Genomic DNA, 18,072 nt, shown 5'->3' with positions numbered 1-18,072 from the left:
GGTTGGAATTCACCTGGAATGGGGCCTAAGGAAGGCAGGCGCCAGACAGTGATGGGCCATCCTAATCTCAGCCTTGAGGGGCTCACAGAAAAAGCCTATTGGGCATCCCATGATTCTACATCGTAGTAAGGGGCCATTGCAACCCAACCTGGCCTCTGTTCACTCTTCCCTGTAACAACTGTGAGCATTCCTTCCGTTATGAGACTATATTGTTCTAAAGCAACCCCCCACCCCGTATCTGAGGAATCCGTGCAGACCTGCTGTGCACAGAATACACAGTGTGAAACTGAAGCTGCAAAGATGGATGCATATGAGCGGATCTTCCCTCAGAGGGGTGTGGAAACTGTCTGGCATATGATAGAGGCATTCACTCAGAGATGAAAACCAAGCAGAGCAAGTCAGCTTGGGGACTGAGGAGGCTTGAGACCTTTGGACATCCTCTCCCTCCCTCCCCTCTGGCCAGCTAGCCCTGTGCTCTTTTCCTCTGCCTTCTCATGCCCTGCACCAGGGCAGAGGGAGGGGGCCAGAGCTACTTGCATCCTGGGGAGTAAATTCTAGCCCCAACAATTGCAGTAACTGGCTGCAAAATGCCCTGACCCCAAAGGAGCTGGCCAGGCTCTGAAGGACCCCTCAAAGGGCTTCAGAAGGGCAAAGAACTGCTAGGTAATCCTGACCAGTTTAGAATTTTTAAATACCCTATGATTTGGCAGGAACCAGATTCCATCCCACTACTTTGATGTGTAGAAGTGGTCTCTGAAGTCCTTCTGCAACAGCTTCTGACTGAGCTTAGCAATGCTGAGACCGCAACCTCAGCCTTCTCCATAGGTGAGGAGGCAAAATGCCTAACACACAGTCTAGACACAAGTCTAAGCATCCCCAACCAAGTCAGGCTATGCTTCCTGTGGCTGGCGCATAGAACACCATGGAATTCAGCCTAAGGAAGACTGGGGGCCAGCTGAGGGCAGGGCCCTCTCTGTGCCTGAAGTCATCAGCATGTGACATTGTGTTCTCAACTTGATATCAAGACTTTGTATCTACAGTGCTAATTCCCCATTTTATAAGCTTTAATACTCCAACCCCAACCCAGAAACAAATCAGACTTGTTCAAGGACTGGCATGTATAGCAAGACTATCCGTGAACCATTACAAACATGTGCATGTTCTTAAACCCATTACCAGAGAACCAGGCCCCCATCACCCAGGGCCCAACAGCCAGACAGACTCCCACTGACCATCAGTGATTCACCATGGTATCCACGTTAGATGGACAGTTGTTCCCTGGGCTTTGAAAGGTTTGGGGTGAAGGGCATCGAAATGAAACCAGGTCTCTTTGTAGAGATCTATTATAAGCCTGGCCTTTTGACATGAGGCAAGAACCCAGAATGAGTCACTATTTACAGTGGCGGTCCAGGACAATGAGGACAAGGCAAGACCAAAGACCACGAGGCATGATTAGCGGGACTTGTCTTACACTATTTACAGGACGGCTTTGATTTTCATACCACAATCGGTTTTCATATGACTGATGGAAAACATGTGCCCGTTGAAGGCACAGCTGCAGAGCAAAGCTAGAAAGGGCAGTGAGAACTCTGAGGGGCTTAGAACTTGCATCTGCTTTCAAAAGTTACCTCGGACTTGATTTATATATTCTGGATTTGCTGACAGTGAGGGTCATGTCTCTGAACCATTTCTCCCAGCCCACCCTACCCCAACCCAGCACCACGCTGGCCTGGCTTAAACAAAACATCACAGGTCTCATGTTACAGTTGCCCAAGGAAAAGCGTTTTTTAATCCAAGTCCTGTTTTGGAAGAAGGCAAATGTTTAGGCTTTTGTAAAATAAAAAGATCTGTGTGAGGATAAGACCAAATAACTCTGTCCTTGTCTTGGGCAGCTAGTCATGTGACTCTTATACCCCTCCCTTGTCAACAGCTGCAGCCTCCTTCCTGACCCCCTCAAAAAAAAAAAAAAAAGCCCACAGCCAAAAACAAACCCGGCAGGTTTGGGAGAAGATGAGTGGGGACCTAGGGGTACCTTTGACTGCAGAGCTCACTCTCGAAAGCCATCAGTATGACACCAAGCAGGTCAGGACTGAATTTCAAAAGATATATGATGTCGGTCGAGCGGTGGTGGCGCACGCCTTTAATCCCAGCACTCGGGAGGCAGAGGCAGGCGGATCTCTGTGAGTTCGAGACCAGCCTGGTCTACAAGAGCTAGTTCCAGGACAGGCTCCAAAGCCACAGAGAAACCCTGTCTCAAAAAACAAAACAAAACAAAAAAGATATATGATGTCCTGATGACCATGGCTGTGTGTCCAGTGTAAGAATAGCCATCCTACTGCCCCAGCTGCCAACTCTGTGTGATATGTGGGAAAGGAAGGCGTAGTCAAGAAGCCACAGGGAAGAAGATGAACTGGGGACACGGACCCTCAGACCTCTTTCCTCTCCCTGCAGAAGCCATCCCTCTGCCACAGTTCCACACAAGGCTTGCTGCTGTTTCCAGAAATTCTGAACCACTCCCCCTGCTTACAGCCAGCTTGGTCCCCATGGTAACAGCATCCTTGGGCATCTATTAGGCCAGTTACTATGTCAAGTGCTTAACTTGGACCATCTCATTTAAGAACCTTTTAAGGTAGCCACATAATCATTCCCATATCATAGATGAAGAAACCAAAGCTAATGTCACTTGCCCAAAGGATCCAGCTAGTAAGACAAACAAACCAGCCTGAAGCTGAGGTGTGGCTGGCTTCAGAACCTACGCTCCCTGCCCTGTCATCCACAGTGTGCAGCAGCATACCTTAGTCAGGGGCAGGCCAAGCTCTGCGCTGTGTGGAGGAGAGAAGTGGATCATCAGCCCTGGGTCCAAGGCCAGGGGGAGGGCTGCTCAACACTGCATCTCCCGGCTCCTTGCCCTGTTTCGCACAGAGCTGACCTAGTCACAGCCTGGGATCCCAGTTCTGCATTTTGTTTTCTGGAGATTCTTGGTTTGTACTGGCTTTTCTGAAACCCTGAACAATGGAGCTTCAATCAGACAAGAGAATCAGCACCTTATTCCACTCTAAAACACAGTGGACTCTGAATTGATCTGAAACGGAGACTTCTAGCATGAGCGTAGCGAGGAACCTGGCCAACGCCAGGCATCTGTCTCCTGCCTCCACTCCCACCCCTGGCCAGCTAATGCTGAGGCTAAGGACCTTTCCCACCACATCACATGCTCGGGAAGCTTCCTGGACACTTTGCTTTTGGTAACAGATGTAGATACCTAGTGCTGTTCGCATGCTGGGCCCTGGGCGGCTCTTCATTTTCTCTGGTAAAAAGTGAAATAAATGAAAACAGTGCTCTAAAAACATCTATAAATGGGTGGGCGCCAGTTGTCATTTTCCCCTTCCTGTGCCTGCTTCCCCTCCCTTGACTGACTTAATGAGGATCCAAGCTGAAAAGCGATCGCTGCAAACAGCTGGTAGCATCATGCCTTTAAATAGCCCTTGCCACACTTCCCCCTTGGAGGCACAGTTTGCCCTGGCAGGGAAAGCCCGGGACACACAGGAAACTTCAGAATTTTTTGCAAAGGAAAGAGCTTGCCTCTCAGTCGTGCTCCCTGGTGTGAAGACCTTGCAGCCCCTTCCTCAGAAGTGTTCCCAGGAACACAAAACTGAGCAGCTGAATAGCTCCAGAACCTGGGAGGGGTGGCAGGGGACTCCTTGGGACTATGGCTGCCAGACTCGGGCCAGTGCCCGGAGCAGCCGGCACCATCCACTCACCAGCCATGTTGGTGCACTGCTGAAGCCTAACTACAGTCTCTTCCCTGTCGTGTGGCCAGAGTGACCCTGTCCACAGTGACATAGAAGCAAGGGCTACAGAGGCTGGGGGCAGCCTGTTCTCTCTGATTCTCAGCTAAGGGGGTTAGCTCTCCTCTTCCACACATCCAGACTGTTGGGAAAACAGAAGCCACTGGAACACATAAGGAGAGCCACAGTGACACCCAGTCACTGGAGGTAACAGACTCCTCCCGCTGCATCACAACCCTTCCTTTTGCATTAAGAATGTTTGGTCTCAGGCTGGAGAGATGGCTCAGTGGTTAAGAGCACTGACTGCTCTTCCAGAGGACCTGGGTTCAATTCCCAGTACCCACATGGCAGCTCACAACTGTCTGTGATTCTAGTTCCAGGAGACCCGACACTCACGGCAAAACACCAGTGTACATCAACTATAAATAAATAAATATTTTTTAAAAAGAACTTTTGGCCTGGTGGAGCTGTTCACAGTGTTTTAGAGTCAAAAGTCAGAGGATGGCAGTGATTTAGCCACAGTGATGCTTTGTCTTCCGCTCCGATTCCTGGTACAGATAGAAATTTAGAAATGGACCAGTTTTCTCTGTTGGCGCCAAAGCACTACGTTTATTGGTGGAATATTCTTCTCTCACCCACCTTCTTTAACAGTAATGCATGTGATTAGGCCAACCCTTGCCTACCAGTGGCCATCATAAGCTGTAGTCATTAAAGCCACCACAGACAACATGCTGAACCAGATCTAAGCCATTTTTTATAGGGGCTAGCAATGCGGCCTGTTAGGGAGGATGTGTGAATCCAGGGGCCAGTGCCGTGGAAACATAAGAAATGACTGTGCAGAAGAGAATTATCTGGTGCTCAAGAGGCTTGGAAAGCAAGAGCATCGAGCCCAAATGGGCAGGAAGGTCGGAAGTGGTGTGTGTGAGAAAGAGGGAGAGCACGGGGCACACACATAGACTTGGGGCTCATTTACTAAACTGTGGGTGGGCTTAGGAGTGTGTCATCCCTTAGTTGTGTAAGATACGTGTAAAGGAATGGAAGGGTGTGCATTTTTCTGAGGAGAGGAGGGTCCTTTGTTTTCTTTACTTTTCAAAGGAATATATACCTCAAAATAATTGAAGAATGCATTTGTTTTTGTTTTTTAAAAAAAGTGGAAGGCAGATAGTGAGAAGCCCTGAGAGACAGGACGAGAGTTTGGAGAACATTAAAGTCTCCGTCAGGGTGGTGGCAGAGACAGTTCATCTCTCTGCAGCGGAAAGGCATGGCTGGCTTGTGTCCTAAGGGAAGTGGGCTTCTGCAGCAGTTTTGTTAAAAGGTAGCAAGATTGGAACAGGAGTGTCACCAAGAACAAAGAGACTCTTAAGGGTGGATTCCCTGAAAGGATTTAGAGAGCCTTGGAAACCAAAAGCTCTCTTACAGAAGTGCAATTTGGCCAGAGCATCTTCTAGGTCAGAATGTCCTGCAGGTGGTTGGGACTGTGTGACTGGAAATTTGGGAGGGGAAGAAGGGTGGGGACCAGTCTAGAGAGTCCTGAACGTGATGCAAGCCTTCACTCATGAACTTGCTCTCCACGAAGGGAGTGGAGAGCAGGGCGAGACAAGCACCAAGAAAAGTTGTGTCTGGGAGAGAAAGACAGGAGATCTAAGATGCTTGAAGTCACAGAATTATGAGAGAGAGAGAGAGAGAGAGAGAGAGAGAGAGAGAGAGAGAGAGAGAGAGAGAGAGAGAGAGAGAGAGAGAGAGAGAGAGAACGAGAACAGTAGCTTCTGAATGCTACTGAAAGGACCAGTCAGCACAGAGATTTATTTGCCCCAGAGGGACACAAACAGGGGCTAGAAGACAGAGGAGAAAGGGGGCAGAGGAGAGAGGGAAGGGCTGTTTGCCCCAGAGGGACAAAGGACTCTCTGGATAGAGAGGAGAGAGATGTGGTCTGTAGGCAAATGGCAGTTTAGAAAGGGAAAACCCTGTTAGGATGAGGTGTTTAATTTTGATTGGACAGGTTAATTAGGGCACCCAAAAGGGGGCTTTTGATTGTTGGGCTTCAGTACTTTGATTGCTGGACCTTGGTGGTCAGCCTCAGGAAAAAGAAGTAACAAAATAAGGGAACAGGCCTTGGTGGTTAGCTTGGTGGAATGTAATCTAATGGGTTTTTTGTTTTTGTTTTTGCAAGGCAAAGAAGGGTAAAAGGCAAAACCTGTCAGCTCCATGTTTGGACCTGCTAGAGCCCTTCTGGTACCAGGACTGAAAAGCCCGACATTCAGAGCAACCTAATTAGAAGGGATCAGTGGAGTTGGTGGAGGTGGAGGGCAGTGTGTCATCAATAACTGCATTCAGTCTGGTCTAGAGATGACTGCCCAGGACCTGTTGGGTTAGGGGACACTCACTATTATGCCATGTCCCAGGCCATGTGCTCGAGCTGACTCCATCTGCCTGTGCTCTCTCAGGTGGCTCTGCTGCCCCTCCCCTCAATACTCAGGACTCTGTGCCCGTCCCCTCGGTACTCAGGACTCCTCTGCCCATCCCCTCGGTACTCAGGACTCTGTGCCCGTCCCCTCGGTACTCAGTACTCCTCTGCCCGTCCCCTCGGTACTCAGTACTCCTCTGCCCGTCCCCTCGGTACTCAGGACTCTGTGCCTGTCCCCTCGGTACTCAGTATTCCTCTGCCTGTCCCCTCGGTACTCAGGACTCTGTGCCCGTCCCCTCAGTACTCAGGCAGATGCACTTCTACTCCTGGTCAGCGCCTCCACACCTAATTCCGCTCTCCTCACTTCCTAAGAGCTGGAGCCTGGGGGCCAGTCTTATCAGAACCAGATCTCTGTGTGGATGGTGGCAGTTCTTGAGGCCTTCTACTTCTTGTTACTCTTCTGGGAAAGTGAGATTACTGGGTGAGCTACCTCTAGATGCCTAAGGGTGATGGGGATTCTGTGGGAGTGGGTCAGGAACTTGGAGGCAAGCCTGGGTCATAAAAGGCATGTTCCCCTCTCTCACTCTCCAACCCTCCTTTCCAACAGGCTTCTTCCTGCTGTGCCTTCTGCCAATAACACCCAACCCGGCCTGTCAATGACTACCTTGTAGGGTCCACAGGGCCCACCCCTTGAGATGTACCTACCACCCACCTCAGTGTTGATTCTGTGTCTGCCTCCTCTTCAGAACTGGTCTCCTACATGGCAGGTCCCACCTCTGGTCACTCAGTGCCTGACACAGAGTAGGCTCAGCACATTCTGTCTGCTGACGTGGAACGTGGCTTTCTCTCTGCAGAGTAGAAATCTGGGTGTCTGGGTCAACCATGGTGGCTCATATCTTTAATACCGTCACTGGGTAAACTGAGACAGGAGAATTACTGGGAGTTAGGGGCCAGCCTAGGGTTTTGAGTTCTAGGCTTGCCTCAGCTATGTAGTAAGGGCCAGACTAGCTCGGCTACAGAGTAACACCTTATCTAAATTGAAAAAATCAGGTATCCGGAAAGTTGTATGTTCTCTCCCAGATTCTGTCTGTCCTTAGAAGGTTCTCCCAAAACCCAGCCAGGAAACTAAACTGCATGTGTATTTTAGAAATCAATACAGACCATAGCTCATTTAGGAATCCTTATTAGACCTTTATGAAGTCCCAGATTCAACTTAGGATACTATGACCACGATGATATCTTCAATCATGGAAATGACTGGGTGTCACTGTGGCTCTCTGACCTACAGCTTGGATCAAACCCCATCTTTCTCCTAGGAAATGCAGTGGACTCTCAGGGTGAGTGTCTAGTAAACCTGGCAGGCAGGAAGGTCATCAAACAGGCCCTTTGAGTTCCCAGGAGAGGGAGCACAGGGGCGAGCTGCATATACCTCCCTTGAACAATCCAGAGGCATTGCCTCTGAGAGGAGGAGCGTCCGTCCCAGGACGCATGAGGAGCAAATCACAACTGTTCCGAGTTAGGTCGCAAGCCCTGAGTCGCATTTTTTTGCTCAAGATGTTTGTGCTAACCACAGTTTTATTTCTCCCCTCTTTCCCACCAGGGCTTATTTCAAAACCTTTGTCCCGCAGTTCCAGGAGGCTGCGTTTGCCAATGGAAAGCTCTAGGAAACACCAGTGTTGAGAGGCAGCCAACCAGACTGCTGCGTCCACACGCTGTCAGCACGCAGGCCGCTTCCTGGAAGCCACTTGGAAAGTCTTCATGGCGGTCTTCTGCTCGTGCAGCAGCACTGCCTGCCCCACACAGCCCTACTCTGCTGCAGCCCAAACTTGAGCTGGCTGGTAGTACCCCGAATCCTAGCACCCATCATTGCTGGTTGCTCCCTCTATCCTCTTCATGTTTCTTAGCCGGAAGAAATAAACTCCTTTCCGATGCAGAAATCTTCCAGGGAAAATAAAATGTCATGACTGCACACACCCTTCTTTCAAGTCTTTGTCCTAAAGGACTTTCAAAGTTTAAATTTTGGTTGAACACCCTTGACTTCTCCCTATGCCACCTAAACTAGTGTTGAGTGTGTGTGCACCCCAACAGTTACATTTCCAGTTGGAGAAGCCTTCTACTGGAGAAGAGGTGACTGAAAAATTCTGAATCTCTAGGGTTCAGTTGCTCACTCCACGGGCCCAGCGCCAGACTCAGTAATTCATGGATCCCAGCACCATGCCGGTCACCAGCTCCTTTGTGGGTTCTAGTCTTCCCTATCTCTCTGGGCTTATGGGAGCTGCTTGAACTATTATGGCGCTATGTGCATTATTTATGGGAGACAAAATCTAGGGGTCAAGGGCTGTCACTGGTGGGTGTCTGACATCTCACCTCAGACTGGCAGCTCTGCAGCCAGGCAGGATCAAAGCTGGGGACGCCAGGCATATGGGGCCTGCTTGTCACCCCAGCGCTCAGAAGAATTGAGCAGGAGGATCACAAGTTTGAGGCCAGTCCAGACTACATAGAAGCCTTGGTGGTGGTCTCCCACTCCGTCCTCTACCACCCATCCTTGTCCAGAGGGAAGAATGGTGGCCAGGGAACTCTGGAAACTCCACACAAAGCAACAGTGGTGTGCAGGGAGCAACTGGGCCTCACAGAGCTTCCCACTGGACCTCATGACAAGGCCTGCACACAGTCCAGCGTAGTGGTTCTGCCCTGAAGGCAGCTTGCTGTACACAGAAGGGCAAGAGAACCAAGAGCTGAGTGGCTGGCCTGACTCCCTCCGGCTCTGTGAAGCTGAGGTTCCTCCTGCTGGGTACATTCAGTCCTGCCGGACCCTTCCCTGTTCCCTTGGCCCTGTGGTGGGCCAAGGTTTTACCACATGAGCCCAGGTTTTACCACATGAGCCCAGACAGGAAGCAGCTCTGGGCCCTTTCTTCCCTCTATCCCCCAGAGCCAGCAGTGTTCTCAAGAAGCTAGAAAGGAGCTGAAACAGATGTGTGAGCTGGGCTGTCAGCTGGGGAGCTGCCCGTCCTCACACAGGGGTGCTGTGCTCACCGCCCTTGGGAATTCCCAGGACAGAGTAATCCTGTGTCCACATCTCGCTCTGCCGTGAACTGGCTGTATGACTCAAGGCTGTCAGTCCCTTCGTGTCCGTAATACTAGAAGTGGGGCTTATCCAGATACTGGCCTCAGCTCACCAGAATCTCCCAGGGAGCTTTTCAGGAACTCCTGTACTCGTCCCCACTGTAGGACTGTGAGCGGACTCACACGAACTGGAGTGTGGGCCTCTAGGGTTTAGGGGAACTCCCCGAGGAGTCTGTTGGGTGGTTCACACTGGAGTCTCTTCTTGCCCTTCCCTCTCCAGAGAAGATGTGTGCTGAGCTCCAAGAACTCCCTCCTAAGGCAGCGGTTCTCGACCTTCCTAATGCTGCGACCCTTTAACACAGCTCCCCATGTTGTGGTGACCCCCCCAACCATAAAATTATTTTCATTGCTACTTCATAACTATAATTTTTCTACTGCTGTGAATCATAAATATCTGTTTTCCCATGGTCTTAGGTGACCCCTGTGAATGGATCATTCGACCTACAATCTTGACCCAAGGGATTACGACCCACAGATCAAAAAACACTGCCTTAAGGCTCCATGACATAGTTGCTTATGATTATTCTAGCTACACTGTAACCAAGGAGGGGCATGCATGGGGCTTTACTGGCCATTGAGTGAAGAGCTGATGGAGCCAGAATTCCTTGAGACCTGGCAGGCATGGCCAGCTCTGGGGTGGGGTTATATACAGAGACTGACCCTCTGCACCTCAAATAGCCGAGCCTGTAGCCGAGCCCGCAGCCTGTAGCAGCAGTACAATCTGCAGCCGTCCCCATCTTGCCCTTGTTAATCTCTAGGGTTGGCATGCCCAGGCTAGCCAGATGGTTAATGGAATCCTCGCCTCTGAGTGAGGCAGACCCAGTCTGTCTAGAAAGCACTGTCTCAGGGTGGGCTCAGGGTAGCTTCACAGGTAAGCCAGTGGGTGGGGGGGGAGGTTAGGGGTCAAGTCCTGACCAGTGGACAAGGAAACAGCATCAGAGGGGTTGAATGTGTCAACCCATCAACACCAGCCAGGCAAGACAGAGCCCAGATCAGAACTCTCCACAGGTGAGGGGTTACCTTATGGGGGACCTTAAGCAACCACTCTGGACGTTCTGCTGTACCCAGCATGCACGATGACTCCATGGCTGTGTAGTCAGTCCCTCCCCTAATCCTTCCCTCCCTAGATCCTCTAGTGCAGTGGTTCTCAGCCTTCTTAGTGCTGTGACCCTTTAATACAGTTCCTCATGTTGTGACCCCAACTATAAAATTATTTCAGTGCCACTTCATAACTGTAATTTTCCTGTTATGAATTGTAACGTAAATCTCTGTTTTCCAGTAGTCTTAGGTAACCCCCAGAGGGGTCATGATCCACAGGTTGAGAACCACTGCTTTATCCCTTCTCAGAACCTCCAGGTCCGGCAGAATTGTTTACAGTTGGTTTGGGGAGTGGCCTCTGGATACTCAGGTGATGGTCTACAGCCCTCCTAGCCCCCTCCTTCCAGGGGAGGGGGAGCATCAGCAGTCAACAGCCCATCTGATGAAGGAGCAGGCAGAGCTGAAGATGGCAGCAGACACCCATGTGGGTCTGGGGACTACATTGAGGCTCTTTTATCTTTCCCAGGAAAGAGTGATGTACTATGCATAAGTTTGGGATTAAGAGATGATGTTCACAAAGACGGTCAGCTCTCTTCCTCCGGGGAGAGTTTGGACTGATCTTAAGGGGAAATGGGGCCAGAGAGATGGCTTGGCGGGTAGAAAACATTTGCCACGTGAGCTCAGTGGCCTTAGTTTAGCCCTCAGAACCCACACTGAAGGTCGTGGTCTGCGTCTGTAATCACTATGCTCCTGTAATGAGATGGGAGAGACGCAGTGGGACAGGAGGTCTCAAAGACAGCAAAGGAGCAAAAGACAGAAAAACCTTGCCTCCAAACAAGGTGGAGAGAGAGAACCAGGCCCTAGGGATTTGTTCTCTCATCTCCACACATGCTCTCTGGTAAGGCTCTCCTCTCTCTCTCTCTCTCTCTCTCTCTCTCTCTCTCTCTCTCTCTCTCTCTCTCTCTCACACACACACACACACACACACACACACACACACACACACACACACGAAAAAATATTGGTGGGGGAAGAAATCGACCATCACGGCTTCAGACACCAGGCCCTGTGATTGTTACCCCAGTGGAGTGAGGGTCCTTGCGTGCTTTTACAGTTTGTGGCTTTGCCCATCAGGAAGCATTGTACCTGCTCCCAGAGTACAGCAGAGGACTAATTAGCGAATGGCTATAAAATGCTTTCAAGAAGCCAAGTGCCATAGAGGAGAGCGCATTATTACTACCTTGTAAATCCCACCTAAATTACTCAGCCCTTGTAATTTAAGGCAAGCCAAACTGCCGCCATCTTTGCTGGGCCTGCTCCCAGAAGAGCATCCCAGGTGGGCATTTGTTGATGGTTGTTGCCTCTTGGAGGGAGGGGGCTAGGAGGGCCATGGGATCCTCACCGGAGTATGCAGAGACCATACCTACAAAACAGGTATATTCAATTCTTCCCTAATTTCCATGTAGCCCCTAAGGAGAACTAGAGGGTTTAGGGAGGGAAGGATTAGGGGAGGGGACTTTCCACACAGCCATCCTGCATGCTAGGGGCAGACCTTCCATTGTGACCCATTGCTCAAAAAGTAGGCATGATAAACCCATTGGTTCCCTGGAGTGAACTTGGGTGGCTCACCCCGGCTTGACCTTAGGAGGACAGAGTAGACAGTAGACCTTCACACCTCCCCAAGGAAAGGATTTGCAGCAAAAAGTATGTTTACTAATACTTGAGTTTACTAATACTGTCCCAAAAGAAGGAATAATAGACCGCAGTTAGTAGTTAGTGCCACCGACTTTGAGTAATGGGGCTTCCAAGACCCCACTGTCTACACTGAAGCCAACTTCCTGAGACATAATCTGCAAACAGTGAGCTTCCGAATGAGAAAGACTTTTACATTCAAATCCTGAGTCTGCCCACTTAGCAGCTGATAAATATCTAACGACCAACTTACTTGTGATTTAAAGGAGAAAAAAAAACAGACAAAAACCAGGGACCCTGAGTACTAACTATGGCCTGCTTGCCAATTCCCAAGTGTAAATAACCCCACCAGAATCAGCTTCAAGCCACTCACATGAAGTCATTAATGCAGACTCAGGAGGCCCTTGGGTGGGAGCTCAGCAGGGCAGCCAGCTCCAGCCAGTGCTGCGACTTAACTGTGCTTTCTTACCCTCACCTCTGAAAGACGGAGTAGACACCTAGTGGGGAAGACACACCAGGTACCAAGTGGGGAGCCGGGCTCTCAGGAGTGTTTGAGAAACAGCAGCTATTATTTCTACAGACCTGAGAAAGGGTTTTCTGATGCTGATGTTGGCCTTTTTCTAGAAAGTCAGAATAACCCTGTTAAAAAATTCTGCCCGTGAACATGGCCTTTGGAAGGGTGACCCCATCTGGATTACCAGGAAGACAAATGAGTCATCCTGTGGCTTGAGGAATGAGAGTCCTTTGTGGGAACCCCCTCCCATATATATATTCTGTGTCTGTCTGTCTCTCTCTCTCTCTCACTCACACAGGCACACAGGGAGACAGGTCTTGCTTTAACTCGGCAGGATTCGGAACTGCGGGACTGCACCGGAGAAACATGACCCAGTGACCCACTTCTCCCCTGGTCCCTGCTTTCCCACGGCAGAGCAATCAGAGCTATGCAGTTCACAATCCCTCTGACTCAGTTTCAGTTCCTGCGACTGCAGGCTCTCAAGAGGTACCCCTTTGCCAGCACAGTGCGCCGTGGCAGCACTGGATTTGCTTCTGGCATGGGATTAGAAATAGAAGCAGCCCTGGGGAACCTGCTCCAGTCCTGAGGACAGGGTCATCCCAGCCTGACACAGGAAAGTTAGGAACAGTATCTAATGGTGAGATACCATGTTGCTACTAATAGTGTCAAAATTAATTCATTGTAACGTTTACAAATGAAAACAAGAATTATCACCTTCCGTTTACCTATCAACAACACTCGGGTACAATGCCAAGAGAGAAAGTTAGGTACCAACTGGAAATGGGGGCCTTCACGGGCACATACTCTGTTTAACTTCTCTGGGTATGATCCTGTTCTTACTTTTTGAATTCAGACACTAAGGTGGGGATTTAGCTCAGTGGTGTAGGGCTTATCTAGCCTAGCAAGGATCTGCATACCTTCCCCATTCTTGTAAGAGTCAGATCAAATATAACTTCAAGGTTAATGCCATAACGTCCAAGATCTTACATAACTCAGCAAAGACATGAAGCTGCTCACTCAACTTTCCCCATCTCTCCCCTCCTGCCTCTCCTTCCTGCCCTTTCTTCTTTCCCTTTTCCTTGTCGTACAAGGAATTGATCCAGTTCCCTGTTTCTTTGCATTTCCACAATCCGAGAGATGCTTTGATGAACTTGTGTTACCACGGGCCCCGCGTGTAACATTCATACACAGACACAAGCGGCTTCAGGCAGTGACCAAGCGGGTGGCTGCATAGGATTACATCACCAGTGATGATGTAGCCATCTTGGTTTTCATAATCCTCCCCTGTGGTGCCCACACAGCATTGTGTTTCTCAGAGCACATCAACACCATTAAGTGACTCGCCGCTGCAATTGTTTTTGACGTTTCTCCCATGAGAGGGGCTTGCTATGGTGGGTCCTGGGCTGAAACTACACTGGCTCTGAGGTCAGGCCCTGGCTCTGAGGTCAGGCTGACCATAGTGGATGATGCAGGAAAGGACCTGGAAGCTGACTGTGGTAACACGTGTCTGTAATTCTTGCACTTAGGAGGTGAGGGCAGGAAGATCAGCTCCATAGTGAGTTTGACAGCCTGGGCTATATGAGACCCTGTCTCCAAGAACCAAAACAAACCAGAAAGTACTCAAGGGAAACCTTTGTATATGTGGGTAGGATATCTGTGTGGCTGCATAAGTGTGCATCATACCAACTTATTTTCAGATGGCTAAGCTCTAACAGCCCGGGAATGCATCAAAAATATAACTTCAAAGTTATATTTTGTAGGTCGGAGGGCAAACACAGGAGGAAAATTCTTAGCTACATCACAACTACCAAGGAAACTTACCCAGGAATTACCAAAGGCCTCCAGATCTGTGGAATGGTTCCAGGTTACATATGAAGTAATCCCAATAATTTTAGTGAATATTTTCCTTCTCTTGAGTTCTGGCCTTTACTCTTGTAGAGTTCTCTCAGCCCTTTAGAGGAATCCCACTTTACAAGTGTGGGAAGTCATGCTTGGGGTCATGACAAACTGTGACAATCATGGCAGTAAAAGCAGCTCCAGAAGCAACCAAGGTTCATCCAGTGTGACCCTTCCTGCTCTGGGCAACTACCTTGTCAGACCTGGGGATGAGCAGATGACATCTGGAGGCCCTACAGACAGACACCTCTGTCCCTTCAACAGCATGCCTCCCCTCTCCTTGGCATCTCTGTGACATAGGCCTCCCACAGAAGTCTGCTCACTCCAAAGAATCTGTGGGACATGTCTTTTGAGTCACCTTAGGAACTACCTGAGTACCTTTCAATCCTGGGACCACACTTCTGGCCCCACATAGAACTCTCCATCGCTTAAGTGACCTTTGGCAAACAGCAGAAGAAGGTAAGGTATCACCTAGAAAGAGGGGTAGGGTGCATGGGTGTTGATGGTGACCTCTGCCCTCTCCCCTCTCAAACACCATGCATCATATTCCAGGACCGGTTCCACATAGCTCACATCTGCCACCTTCTTGGTCTCTTGACCCTTCTGAGACCCTTGATAGGGCAATCCTGCAGACAGCCAAAGGGAGACATTGGAGAGATTCCTGGGAAAGCCAAAAGCCATTGGAGTATGAAGGTGAATGCTAGTCACCCAGGGTCACCTCGGGAGGGGACAGTGAGAGGACAAAGTTCAAAGAGCCTTGTGGGAAAGGTTTGACTGGGATTTGATACCACGTTTGGTGTCTGAGCAAGGGTCAGCCTCACACTGGGCAGTGTGAGGTGCGCTAGGGAGATGCCTTGCCTACAGATGTACCCATGTCTAGGTGGGACTTGGAGGACTCTGGCCTCCTCGAGCTGCCCCAGTGCTCCTTCCAAGCCTGGAGTATATTCCAGGTAGGAGGAAATCTCATCTTGCCCCTATGCCAGTGGCTCGCATGGTGCCAGTGGCTCGCATGGTGTGGGCTGTGAATTACACAGCCCAGACTGCTGCCTGCCTGTCTCTCCCCAGGGCACTTGCCACACCTCCTCTCACCCCAGCGCCCCAGACCCAGCCATCCCCCAGTCTCACCCGCTACCAGAGCCACGTTCAGAACATACTCTAGACTGGAGTCCAGTGCAGTCATATTAATCCAAGCTAATTAGTTTGTCAGTGTTGAGGCCTGTGGGCTTTGGAGCCAGCCAGCCTGAGTCAAATCCTGGCTCCACCGCTTACTAAGTGCATGAACTTGAGCAAGCCACTTGACCTCCGTTTCTTCCTCTGCAGAATGGGACTTCACAATCTGATGGGGTCAGCAGGAGACCTTAATGAGTCAGGACATGTCCAGTGCCCAGGGCCTGACACAAAGTACGCCCATTCCTTTCTTGGTATCCATGGAGACTAATTCCACTTGCCCCACCCCAAATGTACAGATGCTTAAGTCCCTTATATAAAATATAACAGTATTTGCATAAGACTCATGAACATCCTACCATACACTTTAACCCACCCCTGAATTAGTTATGACACCCAATAAAGTACAAATAGTTGTTCCACTTGATTGTGCAGGGGACAATGATGAGGAAAAGGTCTCTGCATGTTCAGCATAGATGCGAAGTCTTTCTGAGTATTTTCGGCCTACAGACTGAATCCAGGGACACAGAACCTCAGCCCCAGAGGGCAAACAGTCCTCCAAAGAGCCTGACTTCGCTGTGATCTCCATGCAGGAACTGCTCCAGGTTCTCCTTGTCCTTTCGCCTGCTTTCTCTCGTATCCAGTCCTTTAGCAGCTAGCCCGTCTTGCCAGATACTACGTCTTCCACCTAACTGGGGTCCACCTGCATGTCACCTGGGATGTCTCCTGCACCCCTGCCAGCCCTTCAGGGAGTCTGCTGAGCAACGTGCTGGGACCCTTGCTAGCACACATTTTTATTTTTGTTTGTTTGTTTTGGTTTGGTTTTTTAAGCCACACTTACTGAGTCGTCTGTTAGTCCCCATGCAAACCTATTAACCAATGGCTCTCTTAATAGCCAGTTAAGATTTCCACTGCATGCTGGGTGGTGGTGGTGGCACACGCCTTTAATCCCGACACTCAGGAGGCAGAGGCAGGCGGATCTCTGAGTTCGAAGCCAGTCTGGTCTATAGAGTAAGTTCCAGGACAGCCAGGGCTACACAGTCCTGTCTCAAAAAAACAAAAACAAAAAAAAGATTTTCACTGCACACTAGAGATGTCCTTTGAAGCTGGCATGCTTCCCACCCAACTGTGAACTTGCTGCCAACAAGTGTACCTTCTCTCTGGGGGGGGGGGGGGGGAGAATGCTAATCTCTTTTGTAGTGAGGACTTCATTGCCAGGCCTCCAGCTCTGCTACTGTCTCTAGAGCTGTGTTCTGACCAGACCCTGCCCGGGCTGAGACAGGGTTTGAGTTATCTAGAGGGGCTGAGTGACCACACAGGGTCACCGTCTATGGAAGCGCTCCCTGGGAGGAGTGTCTACTCGTTCTTTCGAATCAGCTACCTAATGTGGAAACCCCATTGTCAAGATCTCAGTATGGTGAGACTCAGGGTCAGGAGTCCAGCATGGGGAGCACCATGGTCAGGAGTCCAGCATGGGGAGCCCCATGGTCAGGAGTCCAGCATGGGGAGCCCCAGGGTCAGGAGTAGGTTTCCAAGACTGGTCCAGGAATGGTTGCTGCTGAGAGTCCTTCGCTGATGGTGGTGGCCAGACTTGGAGATGCCATAGGAAAGGGGACATCAAGATATCATTGACACTGAAAGAACTTGACAGAGATGGAGCCGTATGAGCAGTCTGGGCGTTCATAGGCCTGGGCCCTAGATGAGCAAAATCTCGCCAACTCCGTGGGCTCAAAGGCACTTTAGTTCCCTGGAGGCGAGAGCTGCTTCAGGGCAGAAGCAAGAACTGAAGTCCAGGTGGGCGTGAGACAGACTCGTGTTGAGCATCCGCCCTGGGCTGATGCTGCAGTTGTGTGAATGGTAAGATCATCCTTGTCACCAAGGGCCAGGCAGGTAAGGCAGGCCATCCCTCTGCCCTTGACCATGGCTTAGGAAGCAGGATCATAACCTCATGAGAAAAGAGCAGATTGGGGGCTGGAGAGATGGCTCAGTGGTTAAGAGCACTGACTGCTCTTCCAGAGGACCTGGGTTCAATTCCCAGCACCCACATGGCAGCTCACAACTGTCTGAAGATCCAGTTGCAGGGAATCTGACAACTTCACACCAATGCACATAAAATACAAAGTTAAATAAGCCTTTAAAAAAAGAAGAAGAAGAGCAGATTGTCACTGTCTGTTTATAGCTGTGGCCAATGGTGGGGGGAGGGGGAGACTTCTTGGAGGAGGGGACGAGCTGTACAATTCAGTTCCAAGTCCCTTGGCTTCAAAGACATTTTATCCTTTTGCTTTGTTTGATGGGCAGGCCTCCTGTCGAGGAGCACAGGACATGCCCCCCCCCCCCCCCGTGTATTTGATGATTGAGTACTCACAGGTGCCAGGTCCTGTTCTAGATTCCGGAGACAGAGTTTCTCCTTTTTCCCAAAACCGCTCTGTTCTCAAGCCCAGTGGGAGCCTGCC

The 18,072-nt window shown here is 50.2% G+C and overlaps 1 protein-coding gene across 2 annotated transcripts in view; it reads left to right on the top strand.

Annotated features, from left to right (window-relative positions):
* Nucleotides 1–8,158, top strand: part of Babam2 (BRISC and BRCA1 A complex member 2) — a 381,270-nt gene extending 373,112 nt beyond the window's left edge. For both annotated transcript variants that reach the window (XM_038320567.2, XM_038320568.2), the window contains exon 12: nucleotides 7,790–8,158. In XM_038320567.2, the coding sequence (XP_038176495.1) occupies nucleotides 7,790–7,853 (64 nt within the window). In that variant the 3' untranslated portion in view covers nucleotides 7,854–8,158. The remainder of the gene's footprint in view (nucleotides 1–7,789) is intronic.
* Nucleotides 8,159–18,072: the final 9,914 nt, after the last annotated feature.

This window comes from Arvicola amphibius, chromosome 2 (genome assembly GCF_903992535.2).
Source record: "Arvicola amphibius chromosome 2, mArvAmp1.2, whole genome shotgun sequence".
Taxonomy (NCBI): domain Eukaryota; kingdom Metazoa; phylum Chordata; class Mammalia; order Rodentia; family Cricetidae; genus Arvicola; species Arvicola amphibius.
Note: the sequence above shows the minus strand (reverse complement) of the source record. Positions and strands in the feature narration are given on the sequence as shown.